This window comes from Triticum urartu, chromosome 5A (genome assembly GCF_056163025.1).
Source record: "Triticum urartu cultivar PI428250 chromosome 5A, HENAU_Tu73, whole genome shotgun sequence".
Lineage (NCBI taxonomy): Eukaryota > Viridiplantae > Streptophyta > Magnoliopsida > Poales > Poaceae > Triticum > Triticum urartu.
Genome location: NC_141877.1, coordinates 407280247 through 407300216, shown reverse-complemented (window position 1 = coordinate 407300216; position 19970 = coordinate 407280247). Strand labels below are relative to the sequence as shown.

At 51.9% G+C, this 19970-nt stretch overlaps 1 protein-coding gene across 1 annotated transcript; it reads right to left on the bottom strand.

The window, feature by feature from the left end:
- Positions 1-8915: 8915 nt before the first annotated feature.
- On the bottom strand, positions 8916-16743 carry LOC147971625 (uncharacterized). The gene is made up of 2 exons (XM_087524044.1): positions 16630-16743; positions 8916-9338 (listed from the first exon to the last, which is right to left on the bottom strand). The coding sequence occupies exons 1-2, from the start codon at positions 16741-16743 to the stop codon at positions 8916-8918; spliced, it is 537 nt and encodes a 178-aa protein (XP_087380170.1).
- Positions 16744-19970: the final 3227 nt, after the last annotated feature.

Below are 19970 nucleotides of genomic sequence, written 5' to 3'. Positions count from 1 at the left end.
GTATGCAAGACACAAGACCTTTCTCAAGTTGCACCTTTAGCTTAGCATTCTCCTCAACAAGATGCACATGCTCACAACATGGGTTAGTAGCATTTGCATTATCAATTAACATCATACGAGGAAAAGTGGCTTTCTCCTTGGTTAGCTTTACTTGAAGTTGATCATGAGACTCTTTGAGGCTAGCATGAGCACCCTTCAAGACCTTGTGAGCCTTGTCAAGTAGGTCAAACTCCTCTTTGAGTCTAGCAAGATCAACCCAAAGTTTGGCCTTCTCGGAGTTCAGCACACGAGAAAAAACAAGAGCATGATCAAAATCTTTCTTTAACTTAGTGTGATCAACGTTGTGTGACTCCTCAAGAGCCAAACGAAGACCACGCTCTTCCTCAAGAGCATTGGAAAGATCTAAAATCTCATCGGCATAGTCACGACTATGCCCCTCCATCTTGGAGATAGTATCTTCGTGAGCCTCGATCATGTCATTGGCTTCACCAAGTTGTTCCAAGAGAGCAACAAAATGCTTCTTGGATTTACCCTTGAGTTTACCCATAAAGGACTCAAACTCATTTTCCTCCACATTGGATCCCTCATATTCATCAATGCAATCCGTCAAGGAAGGATTATTAATGATGGTAGTTTTGATGTTGGAGGTTACCTTGTTGGTGGCCTTAGCCATGAGGCACTTGGCGGTGATGTTCTCATTAGGTGAGTCGAAGCGAGACACTCGTGGAGCTTTTGCAATGACAACGGAGGCCATGGAAACCGACTCACCATCTTCATCATCATCATCATCCTCATGGTACTCTTCTTGAACCACCAACGCCTTGTGAGGGGTCTTCTTGGTGAAGTTGTTCTTGTTAGGGAAAGACTTGGCTTTGTCCTTTCGGATGAGCTTGCCACCATTGTCTTCCCTCTTTTCAAACGGACATTCCGCAACGAAATGGTTCACATTGCCACAATTGTAGCAAGTCCTCACACGTTGCTTGCTCTTCGTGCCACTTGAGTTGTTCTTGATGAAGTTTGGCCTGGAGTTCTTCTTGCTCCAAAATTGCCTTGAAGCAAGTGCCATGTGTTCATGATAGGCATACTTTGTATCTTCGGGGTTGCTTTCCTCTTCTTCCTCTTCTTCTTCTTCTTCAACACAAACCTTGGCCTTCAATGCAAGGTTGGGATTATTTGCCATCAGCCTATCCAATCTAATTCCAGACAGAGTCAGTAGACCTTACTTTAGTGTAGGTAGTGTCTCTGATTTCCACCCATTGTTCACATTCTATATACCTTGCACCCTCCTCCCAACTTCATCACACCCGCCTTTTTAACATTGTTTTGAAACAAAGGAAACATGCAACTACCCGTACTTTCCCACTTGTATAGCCCACCACTTAATTAATGCGCGACCTGATGTGGGTCATATTGGATGATCAGCGAACCCCACGGGAGCGCCCAGCGCCAGAAGAGCAAAGCTCATTTTCAAAACAGGGTCAAGCGGCGCATTAAAAAGCCCTTTGAGAGTGAAGCACCGCATTCTCGGCGGTCTTGTCCAAGATATTCATAGCCACAAACTCATCCAACACTTCACTTGAGGTCAAAGTGTGGAAGTCCGGCCTTTGACGAATGATGGAGGACATGGCCTTGTGGTGAGGCATCATTGCCTTGAGGAATTTGCGCTTGATCCAATTGTCATCCATGTCCTTACTCCCATGATCTTGGAGTGAGACCGCGAGTTTGGTTACTCTCCGATAAAGCTCACAAGGTTCTTCATCTTGTTTCATTGCAAACTCATCAGCTTCATCTTGCACTACTTCATAGTTGGAGCGTTGAATGCTTGCGCTTCCCCGGTAGAGAGAGATGACACAAAGCCATGCACCTTTGGCCAAGGCGAAGGGCCGAAGATGTGGTAGATCTTCGGGTGAAATTGCATCTTGGATGATCAATATAGCATTCTCATTGAATTGATTACCCGCGGCTTCTCGAGGAGTGAAGTTTCTTGGGTCATGCGGACAGAAACCTTCTTCAATGATTCTCCAAAGATTAGTATTCACATGATTTAAATGGCGCTTAAAGCGATAAACCCAAGAATCAAAGTCCTCACTTTTCACAATCTTAGGGGGAGGACCGGCATGATTCAAATGAGTGGAAGGAATCGGTCCACCATAAACAAGTGGTGGTCACACATGGGCAAAGATGCCGGTGCCATTTTTACCACTAGAAGAAAGAGTGTTTTCACTACTAGCTTCCCCATTGTCGGAGTTAGCATCCGTCACCTTGTCCGTGGGATCACCCACTTTCAAAGGTGCGGTGGATAGTTTAAGCCCTTCAATGAATTTAGTAAACATGCTTTCAACCTCGGTCGTCATTGAGGTTTTCAATGTCTCCAAGGCTACATTGAATTCCACACGGGAGACCGAGGTTCCCTCATCACCCGTAGACGAGATCGGATTCACACCGGAGTGCTCCTCCACACCGTCTACGGTGTCAACCATACTCTTCGGATGGCAAAGTCCTTAGTAAAGAGACGAGGCTCTGATACCAATTGAAAGGATTGATATGGTTGACTAGAGGGGGGGTTAATAGGCAACTAACAATTTTTAGCTTTTCTTTACCAAATTAAAAATTGCTTCAAACTAGGTTGTCTAGATGTGCAACTAGGTGGGCAACCTATATGATGCAACAACAACGAGCACACAAGCAAGCAAGAGAAGTAACACTAAAAAGCTTGCACAAGTAAAGGTAAGAGATAACCAAGAGTGGACCCGGTGAAGACGAGGATGTGTTACGGAAGTTCCTTCTTGTTGAGGGGAAGTACGTCTCCATTAGAGGGGTGTGGGGGAACAATGATCCCCAAGAAGCCACTAGGGCCACCGTATTCTCCTCACGCCCTCACACAATGCAAGATGCCTTGATTCCACTATTGGTGCCCTTGGACGCGGCGACCGGACCTTTACAAACAAGGTTGGGGCAATCTCCACAACTTAATCGGAGGCTCCCAACAACACCACAAAGCTTCACCACAATGGAATATGGTTCCGCCGTGACCTCAACCGTCTAGGGTGCTCAAACACCCAAGAGTAACAAGATCTGCTAGGGATTGTTGGTGGAATCAAATTTCTCTTGGTGGAAGTGTAGATCGGGGCCTTCTCAACCACTCCCGAGCAAATCAACAAGTATGATTGGCTAGGGAGAGAGATCGAGCAAAAATGGAGCTTGGAGCATTAATGGAGCTTATGGGAGAAGAGGTAAGTCAACGAGGAAGAAGGGGACTCCCTTTTATACGAAAGGACCCCATCCAACCGTTACCCCCAAAACAACCCCGCAGAGGGCGGTACTACCGCAGGGGGCAGCGGTACTACAGCTAGACCCAGTGGTACTACCGCTCCCCCTTGCGGTACTACCGCCCAGCCTGGGAGGGCTTGAAGATAGAGGAGGGACCGGCCCAACACGGTACTGCCGCGGTGATAGGGCGGTACTACCGCCCTCGAGTGGTACTACCGCACCTACTACCGCTGCAAGTGCTGCTCAACCCGAAACGAGAAGCGCCCCCCTCGAGTCGAGGCGGTAGTGGCCCGGTACCGCAGCGGTACTGCCACTGAGGACCCTCAAGCGGTACTACCGCAGGGCACCGCGGTACTACCGCTGGGGCCAAAGACTGCCCAAACAGCAGGGAATCTAACCTCCAACGACGCGGTAAGGCCCAAAGGGTGTGAAACGGAAGTGTACGTGATGGTTCCACCCTAGCCTTACCAAAGCGGACCACCTCTTGATAGTACGGTGACTCCTACGAAACTAGTCTACCAACAAGAAATGAAAGAGCTACACCGTCTTGAAAAACACTCCGAGGGGAGAGAAATCGTCTAGAGCCAAAGGATGAATCTCTGAAATGCTCAAAGCACATGGTTAGTCTGCAAATATGTTTTCATCAATCACCAAAACTACATCGAGAGAGATATGCCTTAACAAGGGGGAGGAATCATTTTTTGGGCGGTTGAAGCTAGAATATCAGAGATTGAAGAAGAAACACGACATCCAATGGCCACTGCTGCTAGAACCGTGTGTTGACTATAAGTTGACAAAGCATTGCATGCGCGTCAACTTACTTTTTTTAGGGACGCGTCAACTTAGTAGGCCCACAAGTGTGTGGCAGAGAACTTATAGCCCATTTTCTAGCTAGGACAATGATTAATAATTTCAACCAACCGTTCAAAACAGAATTCAATAAATTTTCCACAATTTGATGGGATCCAAAATATTTTTATCCCGAAATTTCTAGTCAGATCAAATACAATTTCAATATAAATTTGTATTACGTAAAAATTCCAACGAAACATTGCGTGCACAACAATTAAAATTTTCAAAATCCAAAAAAAATTATAAACTAATAACGTGTTTGGTGAATTTTTTTATAGTTACTGCCTAGTTTTTATAATGACATCCAATTTATTATTTTTTAAAGCCCATTTCCTTGTTAAGCCTGATGCATCCCTCCTTGGAAAGATTTGCAGCCCAGCGGGGCGGAGAATAACAAGTTGACCTTACCTGCGTATTCCTCAAAAAAAGTATAGCTGAGCTGGCCATTTTCAGCTTGAAAAAAAATAATATCTGGGCTAGATATCTGGCCTGGGCTAGATGGGCCATAGCTCGCCCAGTTAATACCCTGCTCTCCTCTGAACAACAACGAAAACATCACTCAAGAAAAACTCTACAGTGCTCACACCTCAAAAACACAAATACTGCTCGAGCTGCTTGGTCCCAGCTGTTGGCCGCTCCTTGTGCAATTATCTCGTTTATTGACTACATAGGTTGACAATAGTGTGGGACCGTGATGCCAGGAACTAGGAGGAAGCAAAAAATATTGTAGTTGTATATAATAAGGAGGCACTTGCGTACATGCGGCTATGGCCATTGTGGGTCCCCACTGTCATCCTCTCCAAGTAAAGTCATCTCCTCATTTCTGATGTCCGTTGACCATGTTGACAATGCGAGACGGCGGCGCCACGGCGAGCGCAACAACTCGAAGGACGACGGAGAGGGCCTCGCGGGCCCTACGGATGGTCTGATACAGCGCCCACTGCTCATTCGGGAAGCCATGATCATAGGGCCACATGTCCGCGATGGCATTGTCGTTCGCATGTTCACCGGTGCTCGTTGAGGGGACGGAGGTTGCAGCACAGGTCCTTCTACGCTGGTAGATCTTCCGCCATTAGGGCGTCGAAGTGCAGCCGCACCTGCTCTATGGTGAACACGGCATGAACCGGCTTGGACAATGGCGCCGGCTCCTGGTCGGAAGCTACATCCATCATCTGATTGTCGACGCTTAGCTCGGCGAGCTTGTTGGTGAGCCAGCATGTCCGACTGCTGGACCAACCCACTGCCAAGCATGAGTCTGACTGCCGTGGCCCACCCAGACCGCCTCCCTCGCCTGCGCGCGATTTCCGCCCGAAACGGTCAGCGCCGCCCGCCCCGCTTCCCGGTGTAGGCAATTGCTCCGCCTTCAAATGACACAAGTGTCGTCCGTCCGTCCGTCTGCCGCCCACATTAATGATACGCGATTGTCGAGGTGGCTACTCCGGCGCCACACGTCCGTCCCTCCATCGCCCACCACTGCTATATAAACTGTTGCGCCGGCCATAGCCGTAGTCATTCGCCTCTGTTCCCTTTCTCCTGTCCACATCACTACTGCCCACCATGGCTTCCTCGCGCTCTAGTGCTCTTCAGGACCGGTGGACGATGGACCACAAGGAGATGTCAGCCATTACTGCCGACTGGCTGGCAGGCAGGCAGCCGGAGGACGACGACGTCCCAATGGATAACATCATAGTCGATGATCTGGCGCCAACCCCCTCCTCCGCGCCATCCTCGCCAGTGCATTGCACCATGACCATCGGCGAGGCCCGTGTCCAATACATGGACACGGTGAGGCAGAAGCGTGAGCAGCAGTTCTGGGAGGAGCAGGCCGACGCCGCCTACAACCACCATCTCCTCCAGGAGCACCTATAGGCGAAGGAGTAGATCACCGCGGAGCGGGCAAAACAGGAGGCGCTGCTCGACTCGTACTGTCGGATGTGGGGTTCCAGTAAACCCTTAAGGTTCGAACACTGGGTGCGCGCAAAGTCTTTCCGTCCTACCGATCTACGCCCTAGCTCGCTAAGATCTCGCGGACGAACTCGACGAACTCACAACACAGAAAGACAAGAGGTTTATACTGGTTCGGGCCACTGTTGTGGTGTAATACCCTACTCTAGTGTGGTGGTGGTGGATTACCTCTAGGGCTGGTGATGAACAGTACAAAGGAAGAGCAGCCTCCTGAGGTTGAGGTGTTCTTGTGATTTGGCTCTCGATCGGGTTGGATCAAGCTAAGATGAGATGCCTCTACTATGGTGGCTAGCTCGACTTATATAGGCACTAGTCCTCTTACCAAATATTGAGCGGGAAGGGATCCAACAATGGCAGGCCAATTTGAAGGGGGAAAGCTAGTACAAGCTATCCTGATAAAAGTGGTCTTCGCCTGCGAAAAGCTCTAGTGGTGACGCCGTCTTGGGCTCCACGATGACCTCCGTCTTGTCGTCCTCCTGGTCTTGGTCTCGTTGCACCAATATAGCAACCTTTGCCTGATGCCTTGGTACTCTTCGCCTGCGCTGGCCTCCTTAGCACCAAAGAGGAAACAAGGACGCTGCATGCGCTAGCGCCCGCCTGGCACCCGCCTGGTGTCGTGCGTCATGGCTCACGTCACGAGGGCCTCGTGATATTTGCCCCGCCTTGATATCTCCGCTCCTCGTGAGCCTGCCTAGCTAGGCCACTCCAGAGGAGGCCTTGCGCCGTCCGCCTCGTGAGGCTTGGACCCTCGCGAGGGTCTTGGATGCTTTGTTGGTGAAGATGGGTCGTACGGCCTACTGGCTCAGCCACGCCACGGGCTGTATGCAGGCAAGTCTGGGGACCCCCGTTCCCAGGACGCCGACAGTAGCCCCCGGGCCCGAGGTGCGCTCGGGCTTGGATTCGCGGCGAAGCCAAGGGCCAAGTTCGGAGCACCGCGGGCCCCTAAAGCCCATGGCGGTTGGTTGGACATGGGAGTCTCCGCTTCCCCCTGCCTCGACAGCTGCATGGCTTGACAAGTCCCTGTGACATGCAAGGAAAACCATCATTACCTGCGGTCGTGGGAGACGCCGGTTGGCCTTCTCTTGCTATAAATGGGGGGGCGGAGCCCCCGTTGCCCATCTCTTCCTTGCTTGCTTGCTCCTTCCACCTTGCTCCATCGCTTGTAGTGACATCCATGGCACCACGAAGGAAGTTCTCCGCCGCCGAGAAGGGGAAGGCCCCTCGCGAGGGACCCGGCTCCCCGGCGCTCAAGCGCAGCCACAGCCGCCCGCGCAAGCATGCCGCGACCCCCGCCGTGGCCCATTGTCGAGACGTCGCCATGGCACGCGGAGTGGGTCGTCCCAGCCATGGCGGTCCAGTTGATGAGGGGAGGCGTGCCATGGTGGCGCGGCCTCCTCGTCCGCACTTCCACACGGCGGAGGTGTCACCGAAGTTCGTCGTCTGGTCGGAGAACTCGGTCGGCAACTGGCTCCAACTTCCGCGCTTCTTCACCGGCGAACTGCCGGCCTCTGGTCTAGGCGGACTCTGGCTGCAGGCGGATGGCTGCTGCAGCAAGGCCTCTTGGATTGTAGTCGAGACTTCCGCTGTGGGTAACATAGCCCTAGACCGCGGCTGGCAGACATTCACCCGCGTGCGTGGCCTGGGCAGGCGGTGCACCCTCCACTTCAGGTACGATGGTGGATTGACCCTTTATGTGAGGGTGTTTGGGGAAGATGGTCATCGCGCCGGGTGCTGCCCCGAGGCGAACGACGGTGAGGAGGTACTCGGCCTTAGTGACGGTCGCGATGAGGACGAGGGCGAGCCCGCCCTCGGCGGCGATCGTGTCTCGTCCAGCTACGGCGGCTCTTCCTCCGGCAACAGCTCCAGCAGTGGCGGCTATGACCAGCCGCCACGCCCGTTTTGGAGGCGGTAGTGGGTCGTCCCATCGCCACACCACCGTGAAGCGAGAGGAAAGATCCGGCTAGGCTCGGAGTAGTGCTAGGTGCCTGTCTTCGTGGATCGCTGCAACGCTACTTCCGTTTTGCTCTTTTCCTGCATCAAGAATGAAACTAGCATGGGCCGAGGGGGGCGTGTATCGAACTATGGTTCCTTGGTTATATCAGTATGCGTGTTGTTCTCGTGTTGTGTCGTTATTTTGTGCAAAGATAACGTAACCTGGTATACTCAGGATGTCCTCTTCCTTGCGGAGCGTTTATTTCCTCGCATCCATCTTGCCTAGGTGGCCTGAATTTTCTCAGGAACTGCGAAAAACTTGCTAGGAAGTGCGTTAAAAGATTTACCGTTCATCCTGGTCCTGACCTGGCGCTTTGTATCGCGGTACCCAAGGGGCACAGACTAGGAGAGGTGCACCAGCTTTTGGGCTCGAACGAGGGTGGCTCACGAGAAGGCAGAAAGGAGAAAAAATGCTCATGAGGGCACCTGCCTAGCCCCCTCGTGAGGCATGCGAGAGAGAGAACATGAGCAAATTTGAGCCAGAAAAAATGCAGTGAGAGGCGAGGGAATCAAATTGGCAAGGAACGCCAAAGGCAAACTTTGATTAAGGAAAAGCGAGTCAACTACAGAAAGCAAATGAAAAGCTGCGTTCGGCACCTAATCTAGTCTTCAAGTCTTCTCACCAGCGTGGAGCTAAGTGCTGTCCACTAGGCGTGGGAGGGAGCCCCAGGGCCTGAGGCCGGCGCTCCTGAGACTCCGGGGCGTGTACAGCCCCACTCATTATTACGTGAGAGTGTCACGGGCGGCGATTCTTCACAGGCACCGGGCCTTCTTCACAGGCTCTGGGCCTTTCTTCTCAGGCTCTGGGCCTTGCTTCTCAGGCTCTGGGCCTTGCTTCATGGGTAGAACTTCCGGAGGTGCTGGATGTTCCAGGCGTTCTGGATGGATATCCCGTCCTGCGTCTCCAGGCGCACTGCACCCGGCCTGGAGATATGGACGACCCTGAATGGGCCCTCCCACATGGGCGAAAGCTTGTGCAACCCTTCTCTGGAGAGGACCCGCCTCAGGACATGGTCGCCCACCTCGAGCGTCCTGGAGCGGATGTTGCGGCAGTGGTATCGCCGCAGCGCTTGTTGGTACCTTGCCGCCCTCAACGCGGCTTCGCGACAGCGTTCCTCCCCCAGCACGAGATCCATCCCCCGCATGGCGTCCTGCTGCGTTTCGTCGAACGCTAGGACCCGTGCGGAGTGATGCTTGACCTCATGAGGAAGGACTGCTTTAGCTCCATAGACGAGGAAGAATGGAGTCTCGCCCGTTGTCTTGGTGGCGGTGGTTCGGATGGACCACAACACGGACTGGAGCTCGTCGTGCCAGCCCCTGCCGCAGGCCTCCAGCTTCTTCTTGAAGGTCCTGGTCTTGAGGCCCCTCAGGACCTCCGCGTTGGCGTGCTCGGCCTGACTGTTACTCCTGGGGTGGGCCACCGAAGCGTAGCAGATCTGCGTTCCAAGGTTAGCACAGTAGGTTTTGAAGAGGTTGCTAGTAAACTGCGAACCGTTATCTGTGATGATGCGGTTGGGGACCCTGAAGTGGCTCACGAGGCCCTTGATGAACTTGACAGCAGAGCCGGCTGGAATGGTACGGACAGCTTCCACTTCCGCCCACTTGGTGAGCTTGTCGATGGTGACGTAGAGATAGCGGTAGCCCCCTGGCGCCCGGGGGAACGGGCCTAGGATGTCCAGCCCCTAGACCGCAAACGGCCATGTGAGCAGGATGGTTTGGAGGCCCTGAGCAGGCTGATGGATTTGCTTGGCGTGGAATTGGCAAGCTTCACAGGACTTCACCAGCTCGGCCACGTCGATGAGTGCTGTAGGCCAATAGAACCCACTGCGAAACACCTTGCCGACGAGGGTCCGTGACGACGAGTGGTGTCTGTAGTCACCGCCGTGTATTTCAATCAGCAACTCCCTCCCTTGATCGCTCGAGATGCAACGCAGCGTGACATTGTTTGGTCGTTTCCTGTATAACTCGTCGTCTTGGATACAGTATGTCGTGGCTTGCCGGGCCACGCGCTCCGCGTCCTCTTCCTTTTCCGGCAGCGTCCCGTGCATCAGGTACTCTTTGAATTCCTTGATCCAGCACTCCTCCTGGGGCTCGAGCGCCAAGAGCAGCCGAGCTCCTGAGGTCGGGCCACAGGCTGGGGCTCCCGTGGCCGAGGGCTGTGGGAGCTCCTCCCAAGGCTGATTCATGCTTGAAAGAGGTGGCGTAGCAGATGGCTTGAAGAGCTGCTCTTCGAAGACGCCGGGCTCTTGCGGTTGCCGCTTGGATGCTCTCCTGGTGATGTTATTGGCTTCCTTGTTGGTGCCCCGGGGCACATGCTGCAGCTTCAGGCCCGAGAACTACTTTTCCATCTTGCACACCTCCGCGAGGTAGGCCTCCAAGTGCTCGTCCTTCGGCTCGTACACCTTGTTGGAAAAGTTGACGAGGAGCTGCGAGTCGCCTTTGACGGTAAGGCGCTTCACCCCTAGAGCCTCCGCAGCCCTCAGGCCAGCTATGAGGCCTTCGTATTCTGCGATGTTGTTGGAGACCTTCTCGCCATGCTGAAAACAGAGTTGCACGGCATAGTAGAGCTTGTCTTGAGTGGGCGAGATGAGCACTGCTCCAGCCCCCGCGCCCTGGTGCGCGAAGGCGCCATCGAAATACATGACCCATCCATCTGGTGCCTCGCTTCCTGGGAGGTGGACCGGTCTTCTCCTTCCTCAAGAGCCGGGGCATCTGCCCATTCTGCCACAAAATCGGCAAGTGCAGCTCCCTTGATGACCCTGGTAGTGCTGAACTTCAACTGGAATGCTTGCAACTCGATGTTCCACTCAGCGACCCTTCCGGCTGAGTTAGGGCTCCTGAGCACTCTCTCCAATGGGTAGGCAAAGATGACCTTGATGGGGTGGCCCTGGAAGTAGTGTCGCAGCTTGCGCGAGGCCACCAAGAGTGCGAGTGTCGGTGTCAAAACCGGCGGATCTCGGGTTGGGGGTCCCGAACTGTGCGTCTAAGGCGGATGGTAACAGGAAGCAGGGGACATGATGTTTTACCCAGGTTCGGGCCCTCTTGATGGAGGTAAAACCCTACGTCCTGCTTGATTTATTCTTGATGATATGAGTATTACAAAAGTTGATCTACCACGAGATCGGAGAGGCTAAACCCTAGAAGCTAGCCTATGGTATGATTGTATGTTGTCCTACGGACTAAAACCCTCCGGTTTATATAGACACCAGAGGGGGCTAGGGTTACACAAGGTCAGTTACAAAGGAGGAGATATACATATCCGTATTGCCTAGCTTGCCTTCCATGCCAAGTATAGTCCCATCCGGACACGAGACGAAGTCTTTAATCTTGTATCTTCATAGTCCAACAGTCCGGCCAAAGGATATAATCCGGCTATCCGGATAACCCCTAATCCAGGACTCCCTCAGTAGCCCCCGAACTAGGCTTCAATGACGATGAGTCCGGCGCACAGTGTTGTCTTCGGCATTGCAAGGCGGGTTCTTATCCATATTTCGAACGTTTGTAAAGCAGTGTCCGGTCCCATAAATGTTTGGACCTCTTGGCTTCTACGCCCAATAAGGGCTATCTCCCACACGTCGAATGAATACGAGGCGCCAGGGCGTTTTTACATTCGCCCCCCTAGCTAGATAAATAAATTGTCTATTAAAAGGATGGGGATTCTCATATCCGATCCATACCATCCTCCCCTAGCGAGAATCCATCAGAGCGCGCTTCGGAAAGATCCATTCCAGCATGGCCGACCTTCGCAGCTCCTCCTCCCGCCCCCATAGACCTAAGCGCGGTGATTGGGAGAGGTGTTCAGTCCCACACAGTCGATTAACCGAACTGCAGACTAAGGGATCTCTCCCTCCAGCATACATGGTGCCTGTTCAAGCCGGGCTTGCCACCTACAATGGCGGGGAGCAAGCAGAGAGCTTTCCCAGTCCCTCTACGGGGGAGCGGGTCTGCCTTGTTCCTTATTTATTAAGGGGACTCGGATTTCCAATTCATCCATTCCTCCGCGAGCTCTTGGAGTTCTACGGCCTCCAATTACACAATTTCACCCCTGCCTCCATTCTACACATCGCCGTCTATGTCCCTCTCTGTGAGTTGTTCCTGGGCTCCAGGCCCATTTCGAGCTGTGGAAAAGGCTATTTTGCCTCGTCCCTCGCACACAGAGGGGGTCACTTTATCAAGTGGGCGGAGCCGAAATATGGCGCATCGTCGGAACCGGATACCTGTCCGGTACCCCGAAGAAGTCGTCCGAAGACTGGCTTCGGAATGGTTTTATATGGAGGACGTTCCCCTTCCGGACCCTATTCGGCGGGGTCTTCCTGAATTCAGCAATGCTCCTTTGAAGAAACGCCGAAGTTGGCGCCCACGGAGCCCCCAGGAGGAAGACAATGGAGAAGTCCTTTACCTGATGAACCGGATTAAAGCACTGGCTCAATCAGGATTGACAGTAATCGAAGTTATGTCGATTTGCATAATGCGGGGAGTGCAACTACTTCAATATCATGGGCACCCCTTGTGGTGTTTTAACGGGGCGGATGATGCCACCCGCTGTGGGCGTAAGGGTCCGGACAATGCTGCCGCCTTAGCAAAAATTATGTCCGAATTGTTCAAGGGAGAGGAAGAGGAGTTCATCCGCATCAAGCCATGGGATGGATTCTCCATGTACAATCCTCCAAGCTGGGTAAGTTATATCCCCTTACTCCCATTCTTCCCGCATTCTTTGTCGTAAGTATTCACCTTGCCATTTTGCGGCAGGAACTGCGAAAAGCCATAAAGGAGGTCAGCAGCCCCTCTCCACAACCGGAGGACCCTGACCGGGCCCTCGACTCCGGACTCGAAGAAGATCCGGTCATATTCGTGGAGCTGATAGACCGGCAGTTCTATCACTTAAGCTGCGATGATGCCATGGTGGCCATTACGGCCGACTATCCCGGACTGCTTCCTGCATCGCACGTAAGAAAAACCAAAAATCCCAACTCCAAAAACTAGGATACCCTTTTAGACACTTCACCTACCATATACATATGGCGTTTTTACAGGGAAGGCATTCGGGACGCCCTGCCGAACCCACAGCAACTCGCCAACAAGAGGCACCGAGGCTGGGCAGGCCAAAAAGGAAGGCGGTCAGGACGGAGACGCCGGCGCAAAGGTATAACAGAAACCCCGCTCCATGGTTGTCGTCTTTCTCAAAATGTAATGATGCCCGTGTTTCTTTAACAGAAAAAACGCTCGCCGGAATATGTCCGGCAATGTTGCTAATCACGCTTCCACCAGTCGGGCGCCAGGACCGGACATAGAGGCGGAAGCCGATATGGGGCGGGCGCCGAATAATCCCCCTACAGAGGATGCGGATAGATTATCCGCCACAAATTCAGAAGTGGAAAGTGCCATGAATCATAGGCACCGCCAGACCGTACTCCGCGACGCTTGTTTCTCACCAGAGGCATTTGATGCCTTCAATTCTGGAGAGGCGTACCTCCGTGCTGCTCAAGATGGTCTAGCCAGAGCCACGGATCAGTATGTAAAGGATGTACGGGTAAGTAAATCTGACGATTATATGTATCAGTAGCCCCTGAGACTTGAAACAGTTAGCAGAATTGATTTAAGGATCATCTTTATTGTGCGGATTCTTACAGAGAAGAATACTAGGCTATCACAGGAGCTGGAGGAATGCAAGACCCATTTGTGGGACGCTTTTGCCGCATTGAAGGAACCGAAAAAGTCCCCCACTAGTAACATTTACTTTAAAGAATGATGGTTACCATATAGTGTGCGGCGTGACTGCAGATCTAATAGATGTTACAGATGAATCCGGAGGACCAGCATGTTGTGCGACAGCTAAAGGCTAGCGAACGCGTGCTGACAGAGGTCAGGCGGGAGAAAAACAATCTCCAAGACGCCAATACCAAGAAGAGCGTGGAACTGAAAGACGTTCGAGCCCAGCTTGCAGACTCCGAGAAGGAGAATAAGCGGCTTCGACATGGCATTTTCAGTACATGCTTGAACGAATCCTTTTGAAGGAGTTCGGCGAAGAAGCCGACTAACAACGTTATGTCTGAAGGTATGCTGACGGGTCGTCCCACGAAGGAAATGCCCGATTTGCGGGTGATCTTCTATCCGAGCTCTCACAACTGCACGAACAAGTTCGGCAGGTGATGCAAGGTGTTGCCCAGGCCTTGTGGCCATCTGTCTCCCTGCCAGAAGGCGTTGCAGAGCTTACGGAGAAGCTCAAGGGAGCATGGTGGCGCGGTATACCAAGGCCTTCCGTCAAGGTGCCAGGGAAACCTGGGCCATGGTGAAGACGCGGTATACCAAGGCTGACCCAAATCACATGGCCGAGGTCAGACCTGTGGGGCCCGACGGAAAAGAGATCCCCGTTAGCTTAGTTTATGGGCAAGTAGAATTAGCCGCAAAGTATTCCCAACAGGATTGTAGGCTAGACCGCCTGTTGGATGGTATAGAAGAGGAATTTAGTTAGTATGCATGACTATGTAATTAAAGTGACATGTATAATGCCTTCTAGCCGGATTGTAGATCATTTGTCATGGCAGACCTTTTCGCTTCAACCACGGGACCCGATAGTCCGAAGTGTATCCGAATACCCGCTCAGTTATATAAGAACCGGGGTATGCGTGGAGACTAGGCGTAGGGGTCATTAGTGCTTGAACAGACAAGTGCCCAACTAGTTATGTTATATTACATGGGTAGTAAGAAACATCTTCCAGGGAGAATAGTTCCGTTAAGGGTTCCTTTCCCTGGGTACGCATGCCCTAAAGTGCATGTCTGGACTGCGATAAGAAACGCAGGAAAAAACATCTGGGGGCACATATGGAAAATAAATAAAAATCATCTTTTGTTCACCGACCGAATATTCCCTTAAGAACGCTAGCTTTCGGCTTCACCCAGTCTGAGATACACATCCGGCTGACCTGGCGGTAACAATCCCAGAGGTTCTCCCCTTATGCCCTAGCCGAATTAACGGGAACGTAGGGCATAAATACAAGAGCCAGGAAACCCAGCTTGGCCAAAACTTAAGTCATATCGATGCATATAATGGCGAAAAAGGTACATGCGGAAGTATAACACATGTGCGGGGCATGAGGCCCAGATAAATAATTAAGCTTCTGTGAAAGAAGCCCCCAGGTATGATGAGCGCGGCTAGCGCATCTATAATGTGCAAGCGAGGCACAAGTTGGCCCTTGAAGGCCTAGAGAAAGAATAAAAGAAAGAAAGAAAAACAAGACAGATAATGTATATGCAAAAAATGGACAGAGGAAGGAGATGAACATAGAGTCCGGCGCTAGGCGTAGAATCTTCGGAGCCTGGCCGTGTTCCATGGGTTCGGCTCGAGTCGATTAGTCGATGCATCCCGCAGACGGTACGCTCCACCGGTCAGAACTTGGTCAATAATGAAGGGACCTTCCCATTTGGGCTCGAGCTTGTTCTTTTTCTTATCCGGCAGACGTAGAACTAGTTCACCGATGTTATAAGTTTTGGCCCGTACTTCTCTGCTTTGGTATCTGCGAGCCTGTTGCTGATAAAATGCGGAACGGGCTTTTTCCATGTCGTGCTCCTCCTCCAGTGTGTTCAGACTGTCCTGCCGATCGAGCTTGGCCTCTCTTTCTTCGTACATGCGCACTTGAGGTGAGTCATGAATTATGTCACAGGGCAAGACTGCCTCTGCGCCGTACACCATAAAGAAGGGTGTATATCCGGTACTATGATTCGGCGTGGTCCGCAGCCCCCAGAGTACGGAGTCGAGCTCCTCTACCCAGTGCGTGTTAGACTCCGTTAAGGACCGCACTAATCTGGGTTTAATGCCACTCATTATAAGACCGTTTGCTCGCTCAACTTGGCCATTGGTTTGTGGGTGATAGACTGAAGCATAATCAAGCTTGATGCCCATTTTTCTGCACCAGAGTTTTACCTCATCGACCGTGAAGTTCGTGCCGTTGTCAGTGATGATGCTATGGGGGACGCCATAACGGTGTACGACCCCGGATATGAAGTCTATCACCGGTCCGGATTCGGCTGTTTTAACGGGTTTGGCTTCTATCCATTTGGTGAATTTATCCACCATGACCAGTAAGTATTTTTTCTTGTGGGTTCCCCCTTTAAGGGGTCCGACCATGTCAAGCTCCCAGACCACGAAGGGCCACGTAATGGGGATTGTTTGGAGGGCGGTGGGTGGCATGTGGCTTTGATTTGCAAAAGGCTGGTAAGCGGCACAGCGTTGGACCAAGTCCTGTGCGTCTGCCCGGGCCGTCAGCCAATAGAATCCTGTACGGAAGGCCTTGCTTACATGAGCCCGGGCTGCGGCGTGGTGGCCGCTGAGTCCGGCGTGAATTTCTGCCAAAGGGTTCCGCCCTTCCTCTTCGGAGATGCACATTTGAAGGACTCCGGTAGTGATTTTTTATACAGTTCTCCCTCATGGACCCTGTAGGCCTTAGATCGCCATACTATGCAGCATGCCTCATTTTGGTCCTCCGGAACTTCCTGCCTAGTTAGGTAGGCCAGGAATGGTTCTGTCCACGGGGCTATGATGGCCATTATTACGTGGGCTGAAGGTGTTGTTTCGGTGGCAGAGCCTCCGATTATGTCAGAGTGTTCGGTATCGAGTGTTGTGGCCGGGTCCGGACTAATATTGCCGTTGTCCCCCTCCCATACCATGGATGGCTTAAACAACCTCTCTAAAAAGATGTTGGGGGGACCGCATCGCGTTTTGCGCCGATGCGGGCGAGGATATCCGCCGCCCGATTGTTTTCCCGAGCCACATGGTGAAATTTGAGCACCTCGAACCGAGCTGACATCTTTAGGACGGTGTTACGATAGGCCGCCATCTTCGGATCCTTGGCATCAAAGTCTCCATTTATTTCGGATATTGCGGGGTTTGAATCCCCACGCACCTCCAGGCACTGAATGCCCATGGAAACTGCCATCCGAAGACCATGTAATAGGGCTTCGTATTCAGCTGCATTGTTGGAGTCTGTATACAGTATCTGCAGTATGTATTGAACTGTGTCTACGGTTGGGGACGTCAGGACGACACCAGCCCCCTGTCCAGCCAGCATTTTGGAGCCGTCGAAGTGCATAATCCAATTGGAGTATGCGCCGTACTCTTTAGGGAGTTCGGCTTCCGTCCATTCAGCGACAAAGTCGGCCAATACTTGCGATTTAATGGCTCGACGAGGTTTGTATGTTATGTCAAACGGGAGGAGCTCAATGGCCCATTTGGCAATCCGGCCTGTGGCGTCGCGGTTGTTTATAATATCATTGAGTGGCACCTCCGAGGCTACTGTAATCGAACACTCTTGAATGTAGTGTCGCAGTTTCCGGGATGCCATGAATACCGCATAGGCTATCTTTTGATAATGTGGGTACCGTGATTTGCATGGAGTGAGGATAGTGGATACATAATGTGGGCACCGCGCTTACAACTTGATGAGTTGCCGCAATGTATAATAGCATTGGTTCGCCGATGTTTGGTGCGGCCAGGATTGGGTTGGTTGCCAGTATGGCCTTTATTTCTTCCAATCCGGCTATGGCAGCGTCCGTCCACTCGAAGTGTTCGGTGCGTCGAAGGAGGCGATAAAGGGGTAATGCCCTTTCTCCTAAGCGGGAGATAAAGCGGCTTAGAGCCGCCACACATCCAGTTAATTTCTGGATTTGTTTGAGGTCTGTTGGGGTAGCCAACTGTGACAAAGCTCGGATTTTGGCCGGATTAGCTTCAATACCTCTACTGGAGACAATGAAACCCAGGAGCTTTCCGGCTGGTACGCCGAAAACGCATTTTTCAGGATTGAGCTTGATGCCGTATGTTCGGAGGTTGTCGAATGTGAGCCTCAAGTCGTCTATCAGAGAGTCGACGTGTTTGGTTTTGACGACCACATCATCTACGTATGCCTCTACTATTTTGCCGATTTGTTTCTCCAGACATGTTTGAATCATGCACTGATATGTTGCGATGGCGTTTTTGAGCCCAAAAGGCATTGTGTTGAAGAAGAAGGGACCGTATGGTGTGATGAATGCCGTTGCGGCTTGGTCGGACTCCGCCATCTTGATTTGGTGGTAACCAGAGTATGTGTCGAGGAAACACAATGACTCGTGTCCTGCGGTAGTATCAATAATTTGATCAATGCGGGGGAGTGGGAAGGGATCCTTTGGGCAAGCTTTATTGAGGTCCTTGAAATCGACACAAAGGCGCCAGGATTTATCCTTCTTTGGTACCATCACCAGGTTTGCTAGCCAGTCCGGGTGTTTTATTTCTCTGATGAATCCGGCCTCCAATAACTTGGCTAGTTCCTCTCCCATGGCCTGTCTCTTAGGTTCGGAGAAACGCCGAAGAGCCTGCTTGACCGGCTTGAATCCCTTTAGGATATTGAGGCTATGCTCGGCCAGCCTACGTGGGATTCCTGGCATGTCTGAGGGATGCCAGGCGAATATGTCCCAATTCTCACGCAGGAACTCTCGTAGTGCGGCGTCCATGGCGAGGTTTAACTGTGCCCCGATGGAGGCTGTTTTTGTAGGGTCCGTTGGGTGGACTTGCAATTTGACTATTTCATCCGCTGGTTTAAAAGAGGTGGACTTGGATCTCTTGTCGAGTATCACGTCCTCCCTGTCCACTATGGAGCATAGCGTGGTTAATTCCTTGGCCGAGAGGGCTTCGGATAATGCCTCGAGGGCCAGTGCGGCTATTTTGTTTTCGGCGCGGAGTGCTGTGTCCGGATCACTGGCGAGAGTGATGATTCCTTTGGGCCCGGGCATTTTGAGCTTCATGTACCCATAATGGGGTACAGCTTGGAAGATCATGAACGCCTCACGTCCTAAAAGGGCATGGTATCCACTGCTGAACGGGGCCACTTGAAATGTAATTTCTTCGGACCTATAGTTCTCTGGTATACCGAATACCACATCTAGTGTGATTTTCCCAGCGCATCGTGCTTCCCGACTGGGTATGATTCCTCTGAAGGTTGTGCTAGTTTTCTCAATGCGGTTCCAGTCTATTTCCATTTTTTGAAGAGTTTCCTCATAGATGAGGTTTAATCCGCTGCCGCCATCCACGAGTACTTTGGTGAGCCAAAAGCCGTCCACGATTGGACTGAGGACCAATGCGGCTGGTGCTCGGGCTGTTCGGAATTTAGGTTCATCACTGGCATTGAAGGTAATAGCCGTGTCACTCGATGGATTTATTGCTGCTACGTGGCAGATTTCGGCAATGCTATGGAGTGTTCGCTTGCGCCTATTATTTGATGCGAAGGTCTCAAAGACTGTTAATATCGTATTGTTATCCACGGGATGGTGCTCTGTGGCATTGGGGATAAGAAGATCCTCACCACTTTTGGCCACCTGCCGGAGTATCCAACATGCTCTAAGGTTGTGCGTTGGTATTGTATCCGCTGTGCTATGAATTTTGCAGGGTCCGTTAAGTCATCCCTCCAACATGGTTCCGTGCCCTGTAGAGGGTTTTTGCTTCCTTGTAATGAACTCGGTGTCTTGTGATAGTGCACCCTTTTACCTCGGACTGGGTGCATATTCGGAGCCGGATTATCCCAAAATTTCGTTTCGGTTTTCCAGGCACTTTCCATCACATAGTACTTTCGTACTATGGATGCCAAGTCGGCGAAGCATGATATGTCACGGCGACTTATGGCATTAAGGATTCCCTTGTCCGTGCAGTTATTGCAGAAAAGTGAGACTGCGTCTTCCTCGCGGCAGTCCTTAACCTTGTTCATCACAAGGAGGAATCTGGCCCAATAATGATGTACTGTTTCGTGTGGCTCTTGCCTGATGTGGGAAAGATTGTTTATGTCTGGGTGGGTGGGTGTATTTGAGTCCGGACCCCTACCCGATCTAAGACCCAGGGGCCGAGGGGTTTCCGATCTTGGAAGTTCAGATTC

What these genes read in the sequence shown, in the direction of transcription:
- LOC147971625 (XM_087524044.1), bottom strand. Translation starts at nt 16,743, where the DNA reads ATGGTATGGGAGGGGGACAACGGCAATATTAGTCCGGACCCGGCCACA. An exon ending in AAACAACACCTTCAGCCCAC is followed by an intron (nt 9,339 to 16,629) that starts GTAATAATGGCC and finishes ACCGCCACCAAG; the next exon opens with ACAACGGGCGAGACTCCATT.